The 18,056-nt window shown below is 36.2% G+C and overlaps 1 protein-coding gene across 1 annotated transcript in view; it reads right to left on the bottom strand.

Moving 5' to 3' along the window:
• The window catches only part of CNTN1 (contactin 1), a 278,854-nt gene that overhangs the window by 126,420 nt on the left and 134,378 nt on the right, over window positions 1-18,056 (bottom strand). The window contains exons 10-14 of the mRNA XM_042948459.1: window positions 16,720-16,844; window positions 15,918-16,035; window positions 9,446-9,596; window positions 3,374-3,501; window positions 2,900-3,075 (exon numbers count right to left, since the gene is read on the bottom strand). Coding sequence (XP_042804393.1) covers window positions 2,900-3,075; window positions 3,374-3,501; window positions 9,446-9,596; window positions 15,918-16,035; window positions 16,720-16,844 — 698 coding nt within the window. The remainder of the gene's footprint in view (window positions 1-2,899; window positions 3,076-3,373; window positions 3,502-9,445; window positions 9,597-15,917; window positions 16,036-16,719; window positions 16,845-18,056) is intronic.

Genomic DNA, 18,056 nt, shown 5'->3' with positions numbered 1-18,056 from the left:
TAAACGAATGATGATGATGACATCGGTTTTGATAGCTATGGAAACATTTACATTTGAATTTTAAACTCACAGGGTGCCTGTAATTTATTTTGGATCAGTGCCTGTGTTTATCTTATTCAGTGTTTTATTCACCCTAGTGTCTATATCTGTTCCTGCTTTTGGTATGTGCCCAGTACAATATGTTAAATGAACAAAAATGATATTCACTAATTAAAATGCTGCCAGAATCAAATAAAATATCAACACATTATTTAAGGCCCCCCCAGAAATGATGTACTGACATATTTGCCCATGCAATTTGAATAATCAACAAACGCAGTCAGCAATGTCCCTTCCTTTGTATTCCCTCACTACGCTTGAGGTAGGAAGGGCCACTCCTTCTGACGTGGTCTGTCAATGCATCCAGCAGCAATTCCAGTCATTAGCATGATCTACCAAGAGGTGGATCAAACACATATGGTGTTTTTACTCAAACTTCGTGTTGTACATTTAGCAGTGAAGTCTGACTTTGAAGTTGGCTTTAAAAGAGAAGGAAGATGCAAGGGAAGGTTTTATAGGTCTTAGGTTCAAAAGACAGAATTAAATTTAATAATTTATTTTAAAATAAATTTCTTACCTAGGTTTTTTTTAATTATTTAGAGAACTGAATCGGCCTGTCCATCTAATGTGCTCCAAATGTGTATTTGATATTTTTACTCAATTAAGTTACATATTTAGCTAGTGAATATGTGTTCTACCAGTGGTTATCACTTGGTGGAATAAAGCTGAAGCAGAGTTGGTGAGGCAAAGTGTGGCCTGCAGTGAGTTGTGCTCTGGATTAGCTGAGGGACAAGCACATGAACTTCTGTGGCTGTCATCTGCAAAAGGAGTCCAGTAAGTAATGACCAAAGTCTTTTATGTTTTTATGATCCATTTTATTATTTATTTCTTAACTATTATTCCAGTTATTTCTTTATTTTCCTCTTTTTAAGCTACCAGGCTCTTTTTCCTTTTTTCCTTTCTCCTTTCCTTCTTCTCCCTGTCTCTTTTCCTTCCTTTTCTCCTTTATTCCTTTCTTTTTTTTGAAATATTTATTTACATCAACAAACATAATGTAACTATCATTTTAAAGTACATAAAGAAACTCCATGTATGAAGTTCCAGCAAATTCAAAAGTCTTTTTCTTTTAAGTAAGATATTTGTTTAGCTCATTTTTTTCCTGTTAAAATGAGTGAAAACTGAGTAGCATTCACCTTACTTGCAAAATCAAACACAATTTGAGGAAATTACTAAAGATATCAGTGCTAATTTTACTCATGTTGGGAACAGGTATGAGTACGCATACCAAAATATTTTTCAGAAGCATAAGGAGAGATATCATATAAGGAGTATAATGTTAAAATAGTTTTCTGTTGTTATTTTCTAAAGTGTAAGTTTTGTTCTGAAAATGAAAGACAATCAGCAGGTTTACAGTAAATTTCTACTCATAGCTAGAGCTGTTAGATTTGCAGTTAATTTGTAGAAAGCATACATACTGATTATTGCATTGATAGTAGTTTTATGAATCTATCTAATAAGAATTTAAGAAGAAATGTTTTCATCTAGTTAAAATCAGTCTCACTCAACCTGGTTGAATGCTTGTTTGGCTTTTTAAAGTGTAAAGTTCTAGAATTTTTTTTAAAACTAGACAATTTGAAAGCATGCTATTATATGTACATATCAATCTTAAGATTTCATAGGACTTTAAAAATCCCACATATTCCATGGAGTTAATTCAAACTTTTATTTATATATTGATAATTAACTTCTAAAATTAAAATTAGTTTTCTTCACTAAGCATATGTTCTAAAGAGGTTTTTAGGTTCCTTAACAATAGCATTTCTAGGAGCAGACAGGAACAGTGGCCAATTTATCTTTTATATATAACTGACCTTTGAACAATACGGGGGTTGGGGGCACTAAACCCCTGCACAGTTGAAAATCCATTATAGCTTTGACTCCCCAAAAACTTAACTACTAAGAGCTGTCCATTGACCAGAAACTTTAGTAATAAACAGTCAATTAACACATATTTTGTATGTTATATGTATCATATACTGTATTCCTATTATAAAGCAAGCTAGAGAAAAGAAAATGTTATGAAGAAAATCATAAGGAAGAGAAGATACATTTATGTACTGTACTTATTGAAAACATCCACGTGTAATTGGACCTAGCAGTTCAGACCCCATGTGGTTCAAGGGTCAACTGTTCGCTGTAACATAGACAGTCCTATCTTGCACCAGCGATGTTCCTATGCAAGTCAGTATTCCTGCATTACTTACCAGTCCTTTCCCTTTATTTTCTTTATTTCTACATAGGGGCAACACTATTTGTACTTACAGGACTAGTGTCATGTATGATTTCCTATTCTTAAAATACAGCCATTTAACCCTTCTAAAAATCATGTGACTATTTCCTCAAACCCTCCCATATACATATTTTGCCTATTTCTTACCCTCAAAGAATAAGAGAAATGCCTTAAAGTCATCATTATAACAAAGGATAAGCTCTATGCTCTTACCTTATTTAAAATTATTATGAAGGCACTACAACCAAGAGTACAGATACAATGAGGTATAGTACACAGCAATATCAAAATGATATTGTAATGAAAGGAAAAATGAACCTAAAGCCCAATGAATATGTATTGATTAATATCTCTACCAGAATACTTACAGCAAGCCATTTTTGAAAAGGTTCAAGAGTGCTACAGGTAATATAAGTAAACCATGAAAAGCTTTTTTTTCTTTTTTTTTTCTTTTTTTTTTTTTTTTTGCTTGTTTTTCAGTCTCGTATGAATGATTAGAGTAAAAGGAGTTGCAGTGCAGACACATAGGGGTCAATGGAATGTTAATAAGATGAAACTTAAAACACATACCATAAAATTCCGCTGGTAATGAATGTTCTCTTTGTTAAAATCGATCACATAGCCATTGAAGGACCAAATAAATGTGAGATCCAGGGCGGGATCAAAGGACGCAGCACACTGCATGGTAGCATTTTCTCCAACAGTAATATCAGCATTAATTGGGGCCAATATAATTCGCGTGGGATCTACACATTGGAAAAAAAAGAATGAAGCACAATTCAAGAAAACATTAGATATCATATTATCTGGCAGTTTCAAAGAATAAAAGGTACTACATTTTTATTTCTCTGAACAAAGGGAGAAAGATGTTTTCAGATTCAAATTCTAGGAACAATTTCATTAAGCAAGAGATTTGCCCAATAGGCTTTTGAAATGGAAACTTATCAATACATGGACTGTCTTTGTGAATCATGTCTTATACTATATTAGAAACTAAGTACTATGAAACTAGAAAAAATTAATATTGATCAAATGGTTTCTTACCTGTAATAACAAGAGTGCCAGTGTTATTAGCCCTCCCTCTATTATTTTCTGCAAAGCATGTATAGATACCTCCATCATTTCTTGTAATGTTATTTATTTCCAAGCTGCCGTCTTCCCAAATGAGTATTCTATTCAAATGAGAGAAACACATTCTTCACAAAACTAATTTAATAAACATTTTACTACTCTGTCTTAGATTACAAACACTATCTTTTGATCGTTACAATTTATACAAATTACTCGACAGTAACATTTTCTAAAGATGAAACATTCTAGCCTTTGTTTATACTATTTTTTCCAGCATTGACCAATTGCTTTAGAAATCCATCTTCATCTTTTTCTTGGACTATTGCAGTAGTCTCTAACCGGCCTCCTGCTTCTATCCTTGCCTGTCTCTAGTCTCTTTTCCACACGTCAGTCAGACATGAAGACATAAGTGACATAAGTCACACCATGTCACTCTTCCGCTCAGTGAGATCACTCTGCAGCTCAGCTCCCTCCAGTGATTTTCCATCTCACTCATAGTAAGAGACACAGTCCTTTGATTGCCCTTTTAGTCCCTGGGCAATCTCAAAGCTTTTGCACATTGGAACCTTCAACAAAGCTTTGCTTAATAATTCTAGTTAGCATTGCATGCATGCATATGTCACCGCTGCTGTCCAGGCACCCTCTCCAACCCATCCCTCCTCTAAGATTTTCTCTCCTAATATTCATGCCGTCACACACACTTCAGTTACTTATTAATCTATCCTTCCAATAGATGGTAACATTTCCATGCCAGGAATTTTTTATCTGCTTTGCTTGTGGCCCTGTCTCCAGCAGGTAATATATCTGTCTATTCATTCATTCATTCATTCATTCATTCATTCATTAGAAAAAGAAAATCTGCGTGCCAGGAATTTAGAAGAGGAAGACACTAATTACTGATTAGGAAGTCAATCAACCTTTTCTTGAATGAATGCACTTCATGGAGTTTAATTGAAGCAAATGGTTTTTCATATACTGCCATAAAATGACTTAAAAACTGCTGTGGAACAGCCTCAAACCAGTCAAACCAGTCATAGGCCTGAAATGAATGACCCCAGGTCTTCCAGAAATGTGACCTCAGGACTTCAATTTGGACTTAAAAAAAAAAAAAAAATATATATATATATATATATATATATATATATATATATATATATATATATAAAATTTATTGTCAAATTGGTTTCCATACAACACCCAGTGCTCATCCTATTAAGTGCCCTCCTCCATGCCCATCACCCACTTTCCCCTCTCCCCCAATCCCCATCAACCTTCAGTTGTTCAGTCCTTAAGAGTCTCTTATGGTTTGGCTGCCTCCCTCTCTGTAACTTTTTTCCACCTTCCCCTCTCCCCCCATCTTCTGTTAAGTTTCTCAGGATCCGCATATGAGTGAAGACATATGGTATCTGTCTTTCTCTGCCTGGCTTATTTCACTTAGCATAATACCCTCCAGTTCCATCCATGTTGCTGCAAATGGCCAGATTTCATTCTTTCTCATTGCCAAGTAGTATTCCATCATATATGTATACCACATCTTCTTTATCCATTCGTCAGTTGATGGACATTTAGGCTCTTTCCATAATTTGGCTATTGTTGAAAGTGCTGCTATAAACATTGGGGCAACATGTGCCCCTATTCAACTCAGACTTTAAAGTTAGCACAGACTATCATTTCCACAGCTACAGAGGAATGCAAAAATATTTTTTAGTAATGTTTAAAGGAGGATATTCTAAAACCTTCCTTATTAACAGCTTCTGTAACAGATTAATATTTAGGAAATTCTTCTTTCAATGGAACCTAAATCTTTCATACTAGCAACCTAAATCTATTCCCTCTGTCTGCCTCTTCCTTAGAGACTAGAGACTATAAAAACTCGTTATATATAACTATATTGTATTTAACTTGTATATTTATTTAAAAACTTTAGGGGTGCCTGGGTGGCTCAGTCGGTTAAGCGGCCGACTTCGGCTCAGGTCATGATCTCGCGGTCCGTGAGTTCGAGCCCCGCGTCGGGCTCTGTGCTGACAGCTCAGAGCCTGGAGCCTGTTTCAGATTCTGTGTCTCCCTCTCTCTGATCCTCCCCCGTTCATGCTCTTTCTCTCTCTGTCTCAAAAATAAATAAACGTTAAAAAAATTTAAAAAAAAACTTTACTATGCTATATAATATTTTGCATTTTGATTCAATATCGAATTGCCTATCATTAGATTTTCACTTTCCTGAATGTACCATTCCAAAAACCTTAATTTATCTCTGAAGCTTGGTAGAGCACATGCCGACGATTATCCATCTATTCCACCTTAAGGGCGGAGCTTGATAAAGGAAAAACACCATGTATCTACCTTATTGAGAAAATGCCAAATTTTCTTAATTCATTTCCACATAAGAAAATGCCAAAAAATTCCACCAATAATACATTCCAAGGTTTCCTTTTGCCTCTTTATCCAGTTCCAACTTAAATTTATTTCAGAATACTTTCTTTTCCTTGAAGAGAAACTGTAGTTTCAAAATAATATAACCTTAAAAGTACCTATTTGGTACTGCAGAAGCTTTGGCATGTGCCTCTTAGTTCTCCACTGTAAGAAGTATAACGGATCCACACAGCTGTTGCACTCAGAAATCCATCACTGTGTATGAGCCAAGGCTATACTTTCCAAAGGCTGGTCTCAGCCAATGACAACCTGAGAGGAATGTAAAGGCAGACCTGTTTCTAGGAGACATCAGATTCTTAGGGGCAGTTTGAGCTGGAGGACTCTCCAGTGGCCTCACCATACTCAGATCTGCCCTGAAATCTGAGTCATTTCCTTGGGCCTTCCTTCCTGCCCTCCCTTTCTCCTTCATCTGGAATCAGTCCTGCATCTTGGTCAGATGGTTGTCCAAACCTCTACCCAGTGCCCTCTCTATTTTCCCATGTAGGCACTGCCATTAATAAATCTCCTGAATACTTACTCCTATATTGGCACCTGCTTCTCCAGAATCATATTAACAAGGACCAACATTAATGTGCCACACTTTTTTTCACTAAAATCTAATGTGAGCCCTTAGCCAATGTTCCACTGCACTATCATTTAATTATTTTGCAAGTGAAGCTATGAAAATTATAGCCAATATGCAATGGAAAGAACAACAGCAATCATTCTTTCTAGAATCCACACTATTATTCTGTTTTCTCACATTAGCTCTCAGTTAACCTTTAGTATATCCAAAGTATATTCTTCTTTATGTCACTCATTTCACCTATTATTTCAGGCACTTATTTCGTGACACTAAAATTAATTTTTGGTAAGGGTTACCATGGTAAGTTAACTTGATTTTTCTCTAATAATGGTCCCTATTTTTTTAATACATTTTTGGTTTATTTATTTATTTTAACAGAGACAGCATGAGTATGGGAGGGGCAGAGACAGAAGGGGAGAGAGAGAGAGCAGCAGCAGAGAGAGAGAGAGCAGCAGCAGAGAGAGAGAGAGAGAGAGAATCCCAAGCAACTCTGCACTTTCAACTCAGAGCCTGATGCAGGGTTCAAACTCATGAAACCCGAGTCGAAACCAAGAGTCGGACCCTTAACTGACTGAGCCACCCAGGAGCCCCTAATGGTCCCCATTCTTAAATCAATGCAGATTAAACTCTAGTGATCTTATCCTTATTTTCAGATAATCTGATATGGATAAGCAGTCCAATAAACTAGGAACTACTTGGTCTTTAATAAATTAGTCACTCACTTTTGCCAAAATTACCCCAGGATAACCTTCATTTTACTTGTTAATTGCTAAAGAATACTAACTCTAGAGAAGAAAAGAATTTTGGAGTTGCTCTCACATAAATGGCTCAGATAAAGATCACTTTAGAGCTGATAGCAGTCCATTAAATATGAAATAAACAACTACAAATAAATTCTGTTGTAAACTGTATATCATTTAGCTCCAAGTAAAATCATACAATTGAGAACCTAATTATAATTTATCAAGATTTATGTTTCTTCTCTACTGATAGGAAATATCACATAAACCATTTTACAAGCCACTAATCAAGTGTGGCTAACTGTAATGTGGAACCATTTTCTGTGGTTTATTAATCAGAATGAGATTACAGTTATGCTGAAAGACAGTTATTCAGGTGCTCCTTGAATATTATTTTTAAATAGAAATGTTTTATTTCTCTAAAACCAATTTATTAGTTGAATTTTTCTTAATGCATACTATCTTACCACATTGAACTTTATTTTTATGTAAAATACTGTATCTATTATAAAATCGTGCTTATAATCTGAAAAATTAATGGATTAAAGCAGTGAGCAAAAATTGGATTTATAGAGTCTTTTGTCAAGAAGTAATACAACTTGATTCAAAGACTAAAAATATTCTGACAAGATTAAAATGGTAAGATTTTAGGAGCTAGAACACATGTTGATATCTAGGAAAATATCCTTTTTCTTTTCCTTTTTTGAACACATACTGATATTTAGGAAAAACAAGGCCATGAAACCAGGTTCTGAGAAATCCTTGGTCAGAAAGGCTCATGACATTGGTCCTCAACAGAATCAGAGCAAGATTTTTTTCATTTAGGGGAGAAAGTTAGTGGCAGGGGTGGGGAGGCTGAGGGGGATGCTGTGCCACAAGTTTATCGCAGGGGTAACTAAGTACCTAGAGAAGGGACTTAGCCTTTGGTCACAGTCTCTGCATTGCTCACTGTCTGATCATTAATGTTTCGGCAGAAAATTGAACAAATTAATTCTTCCTTTAACACTGATTCTGCTAGCATCATTTTGCTAAGGTCTTAATAAATCTTAGTCAAATCTATTCATTTTAAAAGTTAACGTGCTTGTGGAAATAACTACTGACCCTGTGCACTCCCTACCACCCCCCACCCCCATCTCGATCTCTGTCCCATACACAGCCACACTTGTGCCCATCCTAATAACAGAACTGTGTTGGCATATGTTCATTCCATGTCAATATGACCCAAGTTGAAGTTTCAGTTTGGAGATTATCAACATACTTTCAAAAGTTTACTTTAACCGTTCCAGGCTTCGGATACATCAAAATAGAGATAATAATACCCATCTTACCTACTTTTTAAATTATTATTGTGAAGAAGATCTGTCTTATGTGCTTTTGCTAGAATATTCTTTTTGAATGCAAAAAGTACATCTTTTTCTCCTTTATTTAAGTCTTTAACAGATTTGGTTACTCAAAGATGGGGTCCAAGCCCCCTCGCCTAGAAAACATTATTGATGAGCTGGATTACTATATCTTATCTCTTAAAACTCTTCTCCACTTTCTCCTAAGGGAAAACCTCAGAAACCTAAGAATTCTTAAATTCTTCACCATCCTATACTCTCTGCCTCAGGGCCCTTGTACATATTCCTTTCATTGCCTATAATATTTCTTTCTCCCCCACTTTCACATCCCATTTCCTATCCTGACTTTCTTTTCTCCATACTCAATATTACCTTATCTTCTTCTAGTACATTTATAGAAACCATTCAGTGTGGCTTTTAAATAAATATTATGAAGTCACATGCTTTATATTTTATCCTAAAGCTACCAAAACATTGGTAATCGTTTACTTGTTAGGAAAGTGAGAAATTCCAATTTATTTTAAAAGATGGGAAGGGGTGATTTATTCTTTGAAATGTACCTCTATATTTTTTCTACTGAAATATTTAATGGGCTAACTTCATAAAACTAAACCAAATATAAATGGATACAGAAGCCCTTGTTACGGGAAAAGTAAGTCAGAGATCCTATTTTATTTCCCATTGTTCATTTTTTCCCCCCTGAGGACTTGGGCAATTTACCAAAAATCCCTGAGTCTCAATTTTCTAAATTTCTTATAAATTACAGAAGCCTAAAAATTGAACCTTGATTATCACAGATAATAAGAGTGAAGGGTAAGTATTTCTTACTTTTGTTTATCTTAGAATTACAGTGCCTCCTGCAGAGGAAAGTTAGAACAACCAACATTTACATAAGTCCTCTTTAAAGTCCTCTTTAAATGAACTTGGCCAAATAGTTCATTGCAATTGGATTTCTAGTTTCCGAACTGACCTGCTGCTATTGACGAGCCACTCTGTCCCTTTACTCCATGAGAATTTTGGCTTGGGTGCTGCTTTAGGTTTGCATTCAATTATGACCCTTCCTCCCTTAGCAGCTAAGATCTTTTTCTTCATAGGATTCATTTCAAAAGTTGGAGCCAAAGCTAAAAGGAAACAAATGATTATTTTTCTCTTTCACTAAAAAGGGAAAATAAAACATTTCTTCTATAGCATCTTTTATTCTTTTGATTAATAATCAACAGAAAACATTAATCCCACCAAATATTATCAGATATGACCATAAATATTTCATACCTAGTATTCATACATTTTTTTACTTAGTAACTTAACTGAGGTATATTTTACTTACAAAATTCACCCATTTTAAATGTATAAATCTTGCTGTTAACAGAATTAATTATTATGATTTTAGTCACAATCAATTGCTATATACATATTTACCTTGAAGGTAACATCCAATTTAATTATTTTGACTTAATTGCACAAAGGAAGTTAGGTGGAAGACTGGAGTTATATTGAGCATCATTATGAATATCGACATACGGTCATAATTAATACCCTCAACCATACTTTGAATGACCTATCTCCAGTGTACAAATGAGAGAACTGATATCTATTAAGATTATATAATTTGCCAAAGATGCCATAGGCAGTATCAGGTAGGATTCACAATTGAATCTTTTTCCTACTGATTTGCCAGCATCCTCTTTTAATTAAACAATATGATTCCCCCTTCAGTATGAAAACATTTCTTGAGCACCAACTGTGTGCAGACGCTCTGATGCCAAAATGAACATATGTCTGCCTTCAGACCTACCTGCAAACATCCATGGGAGTGATGGATGCAATTAATTGAAGGGTACATGATCCACCTATAGTTTCTCCTTATGTCAAAGTACAGAGCTTACGAAAAACAGGATACAGAGCCTCTTAAATGGTTACTTCAGTGATGACGTGCTCTATTTTTCTTTAGGTCTCCCACATCTGGCTCATTTCTCAATTTCCTTGTATTCTAGCAGAATTCTTGGCGGAGGGGGCATCCATTTATTTCTATACATCCAGTCTCTGTATGTAACTGTGTCCATTCTGTAGGCTTTTCCAGGCCCAAGTATATCTTTGTCCAGATATTAGCTTGTCATCTGCTAGTCCTGTGACTCTCAAATTCTATTTGTACATCAAAATAATGTGATGATCTTGGTAAAATGTTGATTAAGTAGGCCTGGTGTGGACCTGAGATTCAGCACTTCTAACAAGCTCTCAGGTGTTGTTATTGCTGTTGCTGCTCTGTGGGACACACTTTTATAGCAAGGATTTAGTTTATCCCATTGTTCTTTTGGTCTGAGTTTTGATAACTGACAATAAACAAATAAGTAACCAACCAACTTGTGTTGTACACCTAACTCCGTGTGTAGAATTTTGTACAGGCTCAATAAATATTCTGGGTGACATATTGCTTGTCAAATAGGAAAGAAAGTTTAATGGAATTATATTTTAAAAATCTAAGTTCATTTAGAAAATTAGAATTTTTCCTGAGTCTGAGTTTTAATGAAAAAAGTTGATTTCATATAGTTCTTATTTTTTTTTTTTTTTTTTTTTTTTTTGGGACAGAGAGAGACAGAGCATGAACGGGGGAGGGGCAGAGGGAGAGGGAGACACAGAATCGGAAACAGGCTCCAGGCTCCGAGCCATCAGCCCAGAGCCTGACGCGGGGCTCGAACTCACGGACCGCGAGATCGTGACCTGGCTGAAGTCGGACGCTTAACCGACTGCGCCACCCAGGCGCCCCTCATATAGTTCTTTAAATGACTTCATACTTATCCAGTATTTGAATTTATAGTGAAAGAATCCAAACTATGTTCCTACATATTTTAGAAGTGGGAAAATGAGGGAATATTTGTCCCCAAACTAAGAAGATATGCATTTTTTTCTATCATTCTTTATTGTGTCTATTAAAAAGAATAGTATCTGGTGTAGAATAAGTTCCCAAAAAATATTTGGTGGGTGAATAAATGAATTACCTAGATAGCAAAGGAATATATCTAGAGAGAAGCATTGTTTCTAAAGCTAATAAACAAAAATTGATTCAAACAAATATAAAGATGCCCAGAAACATTACTATAAGGCTGAAAACACTCAAGCAGTTTGTTTAATAAAAGCCATTAAAATACTGATAAATTTTGTGCTCGAATATGGAGAGATCTTTCATCCTGAGCTGTTGAATTTTCTTATTATTTTGTAACATAGCACAATAAATAAATTTTAACAAAAAATAAAAAGCTAACATTTGGAAAAACATTCAAAGTCACCTCATATCTCGTATAAGAGTCAAAACAATTTTATTGTATTTCATAATAAAGTAATATGGTATGAAGCCTGAGCCTGAATGTTTGTTTGATACCCAAATAAAGTAGATTAAATATATCAGCAAAGAATTTTTACCTTGGAGGGAATAAATGGAATATGATCTTCAGCATTATAACAAGAGACAGGGAAAATTAAAATTAAGAAGGCCTCAACTCTTCTTAAAGTTAGTTTTTCATATTCTTTCATATTTTTTAGTGTTAATTTATAGTGATAGCAATTTTTAAAAATTTTTTTAATACTTATTTATTTTTGAGAGAGACAGAGACAGAATGCGAGTCGTTAGGGGCAGAGAGAGAGGGAGACACAGAATCCGAAGCAGGCTCCAGGTTCCGAGCCGTCAGCACAGAGCCCGACGCGGGGCTTGAACCCACAGAGCTGTGAGATCATGACCTGAGCCAAAGTCAGACACCCAACCGACTGAGCCACCCAGGCGCCCCTGATAGCAATATTTTAAAGAATTTCCCTTTGGTGTAGCAATAATAAAATAGGCCACACTTTATAGTCACTGCTTTATCTTTTTGGTAATCAGTTGTAGAAGACAAAGCCTGGCTACATCTAGATTCATTACTTATAACATGACTAAAGCTGATGACAGCTAATTAAAATAAAATGAAAAGGACATATTACAGTAAGGCCTTAATTAAAGTAGTTGTAATGAAAGTAAGGAGAATGTGAGATTTATGGGGTAACATTGAGAAATTTAGTAGATGTGATAGAAAGAAAAGATGTAATGAATTATGCCATTCTATAGAACAGAATTTTTCAGGATAAGGTGAGTGAGAAATAAGGATTATAGCTTCAGACACGCTAAGTCTGGGTTATCTGTGAGGTTACCAGATGAACATTCCTATTAGGAAGCTTTATATTGAGCTAAGGATAAAAACCTGAGCCAGTGATATAAAGAATCAATGATAGTTAATGGAAGAAGAAGAAATTATCAAGGATTTCTAAAAATTTGAAAATAATAATTTGGGAATAATAATATAGAATATGACAAAAAAGTGGGTTACAGAATAGAATGAAACCATAAGAATGGAATCTGAGAGCAAGATTTCTAACTGAGCAGAGGAAGGGGTAAAGAGGAAAAAATAAAAATGATCAAGAAGAAATAATCTGGGAGGTATGAAAGCATGGAGTCTCCAAAGCCAAAGAAGCAGAGAATTCAAGAAAAAAACATGATTAAAAGGAGAGGCAGCATGAAAGATATGAACATACATATGCACATGGAGAAGAGATATCTGTTCATATCAAGTACAGGGTAAGTGAAAAGAAATGAATATAGGGCAGAGGTAAAGGGATTACAGGCATACCTCAGAGATATTCCAGGTTAGGTTCCAGACCACCCCAATAAAGCAAAAATCACAAGTGAGTCACATGAATTTTTTGCTTTCCCAATACATATAACAGTTATATTTACACTATATTATAGCCTATTCGCTGTGCAAATGGCGTTATGTCTGAAAATAAACAACGTACATACCTTAATTTAAAAATACTTTATTGCTAAAAAATGCTAACCATCATATGAGTTTTCAGCAAGTCATAGTCTTTTTGCTAGTGGAGGGTCTGGCCTCCATGTTGATGGCTGCTGACTGATCAGGGTAATGGTTGCTGAGGGTTGGCGGTGGGGGGGCATCTATGGAAATTTCTGAAAAAAGACAACAATGAGGCTTGCCCCATCGATTGACTCTTCCTCTCATGAAAGATTTCTCTGTGGTATGTGATGCCATTTGACAGCATTTTACTCACCACTGAACTTCTTTCAAAATGGGAGCCAATCCTCTCAAACCTAGCCATGCTTTATCAGCCAAGTTGACGTAATATTCTCAATCCTTTGTTGTCATTTCAACAATCTTCACAGCATCTTCACCAGGAGTATATTCCACCTCAAGAAACTACTTTATTTGCTCATCCATAAGAAGCAACTCTTCATCTGCTCAAGATTTATCATGAGATTAGAAGAATTCAGTGAAATCCTCAGGCTCCACTTCTAATTCTAGTTCTCTTTCCAGTTCCACCACATCTACAGCTCCTTCCTCCACTGAAGTCTTGAACCTCACAAAGTCATCCCTGAGGGTTAGAATCAACTTCTTCCCATCTCCTGCCCACGTTGATCATATTTTGCATCTTCCCATGAATCATGAAAGTTCTTTATGGTATCCAGAATAGTGAATCCCTTTCAGAGATTTTTCAATTTGCTTTGCCAAGAGACATCCGAGAAATCACCATCTGTGACACCTAGAGCCTTATGAAATGCAGTTCTTAAATAATAAAATTTGAAAGTCAAAATTGCTCCTTGATTCAAGAGCCTCAGAATGGATGTTGTGTTAGTAGGCATGAAAACAACATTAATCTCACGTACATCTCCATCAGAGTTCTTGGGTGACCAGGTGTGTTGTCAAGGAGCAGTAGTATTTTGAAAGAAATTTTTTTTTCTGATAAGTAGTTCTCAACAGAGGGCTTAAAATATTCAGTAAACCATGTTGTCAACAGATGTGCTGTCATCCAGTCTTTGTTGTTCCCTTTACAGAGCACAGACAGATTAGATTTAGCATAATTCTTAAGGGCTGTAGGATTCTCAGAACGGCAAATGTGCATTGGCTTCAACTGAAAGTCACCAGCCACATTAGTCCCCAACAAAAGTGTCAGCTGTGAAGCCATTTCCTCTCTTCTCTACTCTAAACCTCATGAACCAACCTGAGCTAGTTTTAAACTTTTCTTCTGCAGCTTCCTCCCCTCTTTCAGTCTTCACAGAATTGAAGAGAGTAAGAGCCTTGCTCTGGATTAGGCTCTGGCTTAAGTGAATAATGTGGCTGATCTGATCTTCTATTCAGACCACTAAAACTTTCTTCAAATCAGCAATAAGGCTGTTTTGTTCTCTTATCATTCATGTGCTCACTAGACCTGCACTTCTAATCATAAGAACTTTTCCTCTGCGTGCACAACTTGGCTAACTGGTTAGCACAAGAAACCTAGCCTTCAGCCTATTTCAGCTTTTGACATTCCTTCCTCATTAAGCTTAATCATTTCTAGCTTTTGGGTGAAAGTAAGAGATGTCTGACTCTTCCTTTCATTTGAACACCCAGAAGCCATTGTAGGCTTATTGACTGGCCTAATTTCAATATTGCTGTGTCTCAGAGAATAGGGAGGCTTGAGGTGAAGGAATGTGGGCAGTCAGAACACACACATGTACTGATTAGGTTTGCTCTCGTATATGGGCCTGGTTCATGGTGCCTGAAAACAGTTTCAATAGTAATATCAAAGACCACTGACTACAGATTAACATACCAAATATAATAATAATGAAAAAGTTTTAAATATTGTGAAATTACCAAAATGTAATACAGAGACATGAAGTAAGCCAATGCTGTTGGAAATATGCCTGCTCGCTGCAGGACTGCAATAAACCTTCGATTGGTAAAAACACAGTATCTGTGAAATGCAATGAAACGAGACGAGGTATGCCTGTTTTAGAGAGGAGAGATACTCACGCCTCTGGATGAAGAACATGAAGGGGAAAATGTAGTAAAGATTTACATACTTTTGAATGTGGATAGGAAATTGATATATTTTATTTCAAAGGGTTTCAATTGTTATGGCAGAGTAAGAAAGCGATACCAAAGAAGGAGTCAGGGTGGAGCAAAGAGCTTGAGGAACGTCCTGAGGATTTTAAATATCAATTGTAGGATATGAGATCCAAAGACTGCTATAACTAGCAAGTGCTGAAGATCCATCTGAGACTGGGTCACATGCATTGTGGAAGCATCAATCACCACAATGTGATTTTCAGGAAGTATTTAACAGCCCAGACATAGGAGAGAATAAGACTTGTAAAAACTGGCGTGTGTAAAGTTTGCTTTACCTGTAAATCATTTTTTTTAAATTATTGTACTCCATGCTGCCTCTAACTTATTTACTGTTCTCCAGTGAAAGAAGGGAAATAAAACAACAATATCATCCTGTTCCAAACCACATTTTGAAAGTTGTCACCTTTAGTGATCCAACATACAATCAAATATGATCTGCAGAAACCCTTATGATCATTGTTTAATGTGGCGCTTTCTTGCTGAATGTTATCAGAAACTAGAAATGATACTGACCCAAGATCTTCAACTCCGCATTTGCATATATGGCTCCATGTGTGTTTTCAGCTATGCACTGGTACATGCCAGCATTTTCAAAAGTCACATCATACAGTCTCAACTCCCCTTTATGATACTGAAAAGAAGACAAAGCAAAATACATTTCCTTGATAAACTTTAACAGAAATGCTTTTATTTAGGTCTGGGCTGGTTGGCCTTTTCATTCAGGTACAATATTTTGCCCCCACTGTTAACTAAGCCAGATACGGTAGGGTTTAAAACCCACTTACCATGCCCAGTGGCTCTTGTTCTATTCATCCTACAGAGCTGGGAGTCCACTTTTTCCCTCTTGGCCCAGCTGGGAGATTACAGAGGGAAGGTACAGAAGGGCCCCACTGCTGCTACTTGTCCCCAGGGCTAAAGGTAGAACCTTCCCTCTTACCTCTGTTTCTGTGGGGTCAGGGAAATAGTGGCCAAAAAAAAGAGGACAATATCAGGTAGTAGAGAAGGAAAAGTAGGAAGAAGGGCAAAATATGGAACAAAGGGCAAAATAAGGAGAGAGAGGAAGAGAGAGAGAAGGTAGACATAAGATTGCAGAAACGTTGTTTTAAACTGAAAGAAGATAATTTATTGTTCACTTCCTTGTTTGCCTTTTTTAGAAGACTTATTTATTTATTTATTTATTTATTTATTTAATTATTTAATTTTAGGGCCAAGATACCCTTACTCTATTGATTCTCTTGCTAAATTTATCTGAGGACCACTGGAAATGGTGCCTGAGTATGGACTCAAGAACCGCAAAACGCTTGAACATACATACCGCGTATCCATTTTTCAGCCATCGGATTGTAGGGATGGGCTTCCCTGTGGCCACACAAGGCCAATAGAGGTCACTGCCTATATCCACCTCTGTGTCGTTGATATGTTCTACCCACTCAGGAAACGCTGAAAGTTAAAGAACATTGTAAGTGTCAGACTCAAATCTCAACACTCAAAATAATCTCAAGAATGCAAACGTCACATTTGGTTGATCTTCTTCTGGAGAATACATCAGATATTATATATGCCATAAAACCAGTGTTAGAGCCATTGAAATTGCATCCCCATAGGTCTTCAGGTAAATTTTATCCTACATTGTTATAACATGAAGTAACTATAATCAATTCATAATTATTTTCCTATATGTGAACCATGTGTTGTTAGAAAGCTAATTCATGAGTAACACTACAGTAATTTACCTTTTCTTATAACTTAAATCTTTCAAAATGACAATTAAAGTTTTAAAAAATTATGTCTTGGGGCAACTGGGTTGCTCACTTGGTTAAGCATCTGCCTTCTGCTCAGGTCATGATCCCACGGTTTGTGAGTTCAAGCTCCATATCAGGTTCTGGGCTGACAGCTCAGAGCTCGGAGCCTGGTACCTGCTTCAGATTCTGTGTCTTTCTCTCTCTCTGCCCCTCCCCTGCTCACACTCTGTCTCGCTCTCTCTCTCTCTCAAAAATGAATAAATATTAAAAAATTAAAAATTTCTCTGCTGCAGGAGGGGGGATGAGCTAAATGGGTAAGGGGCATTAAGGAATCTACTCCTGAAATCATGGTTGCACTATATGCTAATTTGGATGTAAATTAAAAAATAAAATTAAAAAAAATTCTCACCTGTAACATTTTTAAAAAATTATGTTTTGGGGCACTTGGGTAGCTCAGTTGGTCAAGTGTCCAACTTTGGCTCAGGTCATGATCTCGTTGCCTGTGAGTTCAAGCCCCACATCAGGCTCTGTGCTGACAGCTCAGAGCCTGGGGCCTGCTTCAGATTCTGTGTCTCCCTCTCTCTCTGCCCCTCCCCTGCTCACTCTCTTTTTCTCAAAAATAAATAAACATTAAATTTTTTTTTTTAAATTATGGCTTCATTGAGTACGACACTAAGTATTTTCTTTTGGAATAAAGAATCAAAATTTTTTCCACTTCCTCAGGTGTCCTCCTTTTGATGTACCTTTCACCTAGTGGCCACTGTCACATTTTACTGTAGGATTAGAAAAAATGCCTTGATCACATAATTACTCTTTCAATATTAGAAACCACATACAAGAGCTATAATTGGTGAAATCCATGCTTTAGTGAAATTAATTTCAGCTTCATCATTTCATCTGATCTGGTAGC

The sequence above is a fragment of the Panthera leo genome, chromosome B4 (assembly GCF_018350215.1).
Source record: "Panthera leo isolate Ple1 chromosome B4, P.leo_Ple1_pat1.1, whole genome shotgun sequence".
NCBI classification, from domain to species: domain Eukaryota; kingdom Metazoa; phylum Chordata; class Mammalia; order Carnivora; family Felidae; genus Panthera; species Panthera leo.
The sequence above is the reverse complement of the archived record's forward strand: the minus strand, read 5'-3'. Positions and strand labels throughout refer to the sequence as shown.